Here is a 2,454-nt window from a genome sequence, read left to right as displayed (position 1 = left end):
GAAAACAAAACAGAGTAACTCTCGAAGGCCGAGCCTAAACGAGCACACGAGCCGAGCTCGAGCCGCAAATTCTAATCACGAGCTCGAGCGAAGCTCGGCTCCCTCAAGCTCACGAGTCGAGCCGACCCATGAAAGGTTAAACGAGCTCGAGTCGAGCCCAATGCTATTCGGGCTCTGCTCGCTCGATAAACACCCCTATATGGAACTGTTTAAGTTGGGCTCATATAGCAACTTATATGGTGAGAACTCTTGTTTCTTGACACCGTTGTAAAACACCTTTTGTTTTCTACATAACAATCTAATTGCTCCATGCACTTATTTATAGTTGTCATACGCCGAGACTTTCCTTGGATATTTTCTCGTCATTTGCTTAACCTTCTCCTTTTCTTTTCTTTTCTTTTCTACATCGTCGTTACTGTTGTGTTTTGAACTATGAATTTTTTGATGATGCTAAACACCCTATGTTATAACATGATTATTTGTAACAATGATCGAGTTATCAAGAGTGGATGATTTAAATACAAGCAAGCTTAGATCAAGTTATATTAAATTCGTATGTGTGCAATGTAATTAACATATTAGAACTTTGTGCTAAAATTAGAAATATAAAATTAGGATTATTAAATATCTCCGATTAGTGTTTGTCAATCAATTCACCTCCCCGTCTTGAGTGTCACTTTGTACTTCAACTCTTACGTACCATCTAATATTTTAATTTTTCCAATATCTAGATTTTTCTAAAATTGTCTCCAACAAAAGCTGCGTTGTAAAAATTAACGCGTCGTTGGTGCAATCTTCTCACAAATTCTAAGTGTCTCTTGTTTTGGTACAAAGCAATGAAGCATCATGCTAAACTAATCGACCCTAAAAATTGTTGCGCACCAAACCTATGTAATTTGGCTTCCGAATTGGGCACAACATCTATAGCAGATTACAATAGCTTGTCAAATTTCCGAAGAGACCCAATCAATCAGGTTGCACACGAGTCACGACTATTATTGGAATTGGTGGCCCAAATTGTGCTTGAATGGAGTCGTGTTAAACACATGAATATTTTGCAGAATAAATAGGAGAAGAAGTACTTGAGCGACTTTTGTCCACTTTATAAAAATGCACCGATATTTTCCGAATTCCTTGATTGAAATTCGAAACTAGACAGATCCACATTGAGTAAATTTATTTTATAACAAAGAGAATTACAGATGCAACTTAAAAACATTAGAAGCACTTCGTTCCATATTCAGTGGAAACTAGCGACTAGCGTTTTAATCACTTGGTTTTTAGGGGCTTGCCGGGCTTCGTATACGTACATGTTCCACCTGCATCCGCGGATTCATCTTCAAGCACACATGCTAGTCCTTTGCAGCATTGAATTCCAATTATACCGCCACAAAATTGACCAACAGTCGGACATGTGCTTGTTGGCTTACATTCTCCACCCGCATCAGGAAAATCACCTTCAAGAATGCAGTCTAATCCTTCACAACATTGAAATCCAACTATGCCTCCGCAAAACTCGCCACCCGTCTTACATGTATCGTCAACAGCAATCGCAGGGGCTATTCTAATTTGAAAACAGCTCGTCAAACATATTTAAACTGATTTCTATTGTAGATGTCTTATGACTTTATTCTTTTTATAAAATAAAGTCAACGGGATAGGGGTTAATAGATGGAGTTGCAGGATTTAGAAATTTACCTGAAATGTTGAGGAAAACAGCTAACACAAAGGCCATCATGATGAAGGTTGATAGGGTAGTTCTCGCCATTTGAAATATGGTTTTTTTTTTCTTTTTCAGGATAAGGTAAAATCTGATGATGGAAAGTCTAAGAGTTCGGTATTATTTATAGTAGTTGATTATGACTGATGAAGCAAGTGATCAATTCCATTACGGTATTTCATGGTCAATATTTGAAAAAGAAAAATGTGATCTGGAACGATAACAACTACTTCCCTCATATTTATTAAATTATGATTGATGAAAATGACGCAACAAGCAAATGTGCAATTCCATTGCATTATTTAACTTTGACCGTCATTGATTGTTAGAATAATGTCTATATATTTCTGGAATTATTCTTGTATTATATTAATATATTTTGTTATGAGAATTATGTGGGAGTCTAATGGTTGGAGTTCTCATCTCTCAAGCTCATGGGTGGGAAATTCGGCTCTCATTAACCCCATATTTGGGCGATTGTGTGGATATTTGCTTCTGGGTATAAATTCCCACTTTTCAGTCTCTAGAAGTTTGTTTATGGGTTGGGATCCCCTTTTTATCCCCTAACTCATGAGGATTGAGCCTGCTTGGACCAGTAAATTAACGGAAAAAAATAACAAACTCTTCTATTATGCTTTTCAAAAAGGTTGATTTTGACTTTTTATAATATTTTATCACAAACTTTAAAAATATCGGTTTTTCATCATATACCCTTGACAAAAAAATTTTGCACC

At 36.4% G+C, this 2,454-nt stretch overlaps 1 protein-coding gene across 1 annotated transcript; it reads right to left on the bottom strand.

Moving 5' to 3' along the window:
* Window positions 1-1,166: 1,166 nt before the first annotated feature.
* On the bottom strand, window positions 1,167-1,857 carry LOC104907023 (hypothetical protein). The gene is made up of 2 exons (XM_010695871.3): window positions 1,699-1,857; window positions 1,167-1,559 (listed from the first exon to the last, which is right to left on the bottom strand). The coding sequence occupies exons 1-2, from the start codon at window positions 1,766-1,768 to the stop codon at window positions 1,270-1,272; spliced, it is 360 nt and encodes a 119-aa protein (XP_010694173.2). The 5' UTR covers window positions 1,769-1,857; the 3' UTR covers window positions 1,167-1,269.
* Window positions 1,858-2,454: the final 597 nt, after the last annotated feature.

Source organism: Beta vulgaris, chromosome 4 (genome assembly GCF_026745355.1).
Source record: "Beta vulgaris subsp. vulgaris cultivar EL10 chromosome 4, EL10.2, whole genome shotgun sequence".
Taxonomy (NCBI): Eukaryota; Viridiplantae; Streptophyta; class Magnoliopsida; order Caryophyllales; family Amaranthaceae; genus Beta; species Beta vulgaris.
Note: the sequence above shows the minus strand (reverse complement) of the source record. Positions and strands in the feature narration are given on the sequence as shown.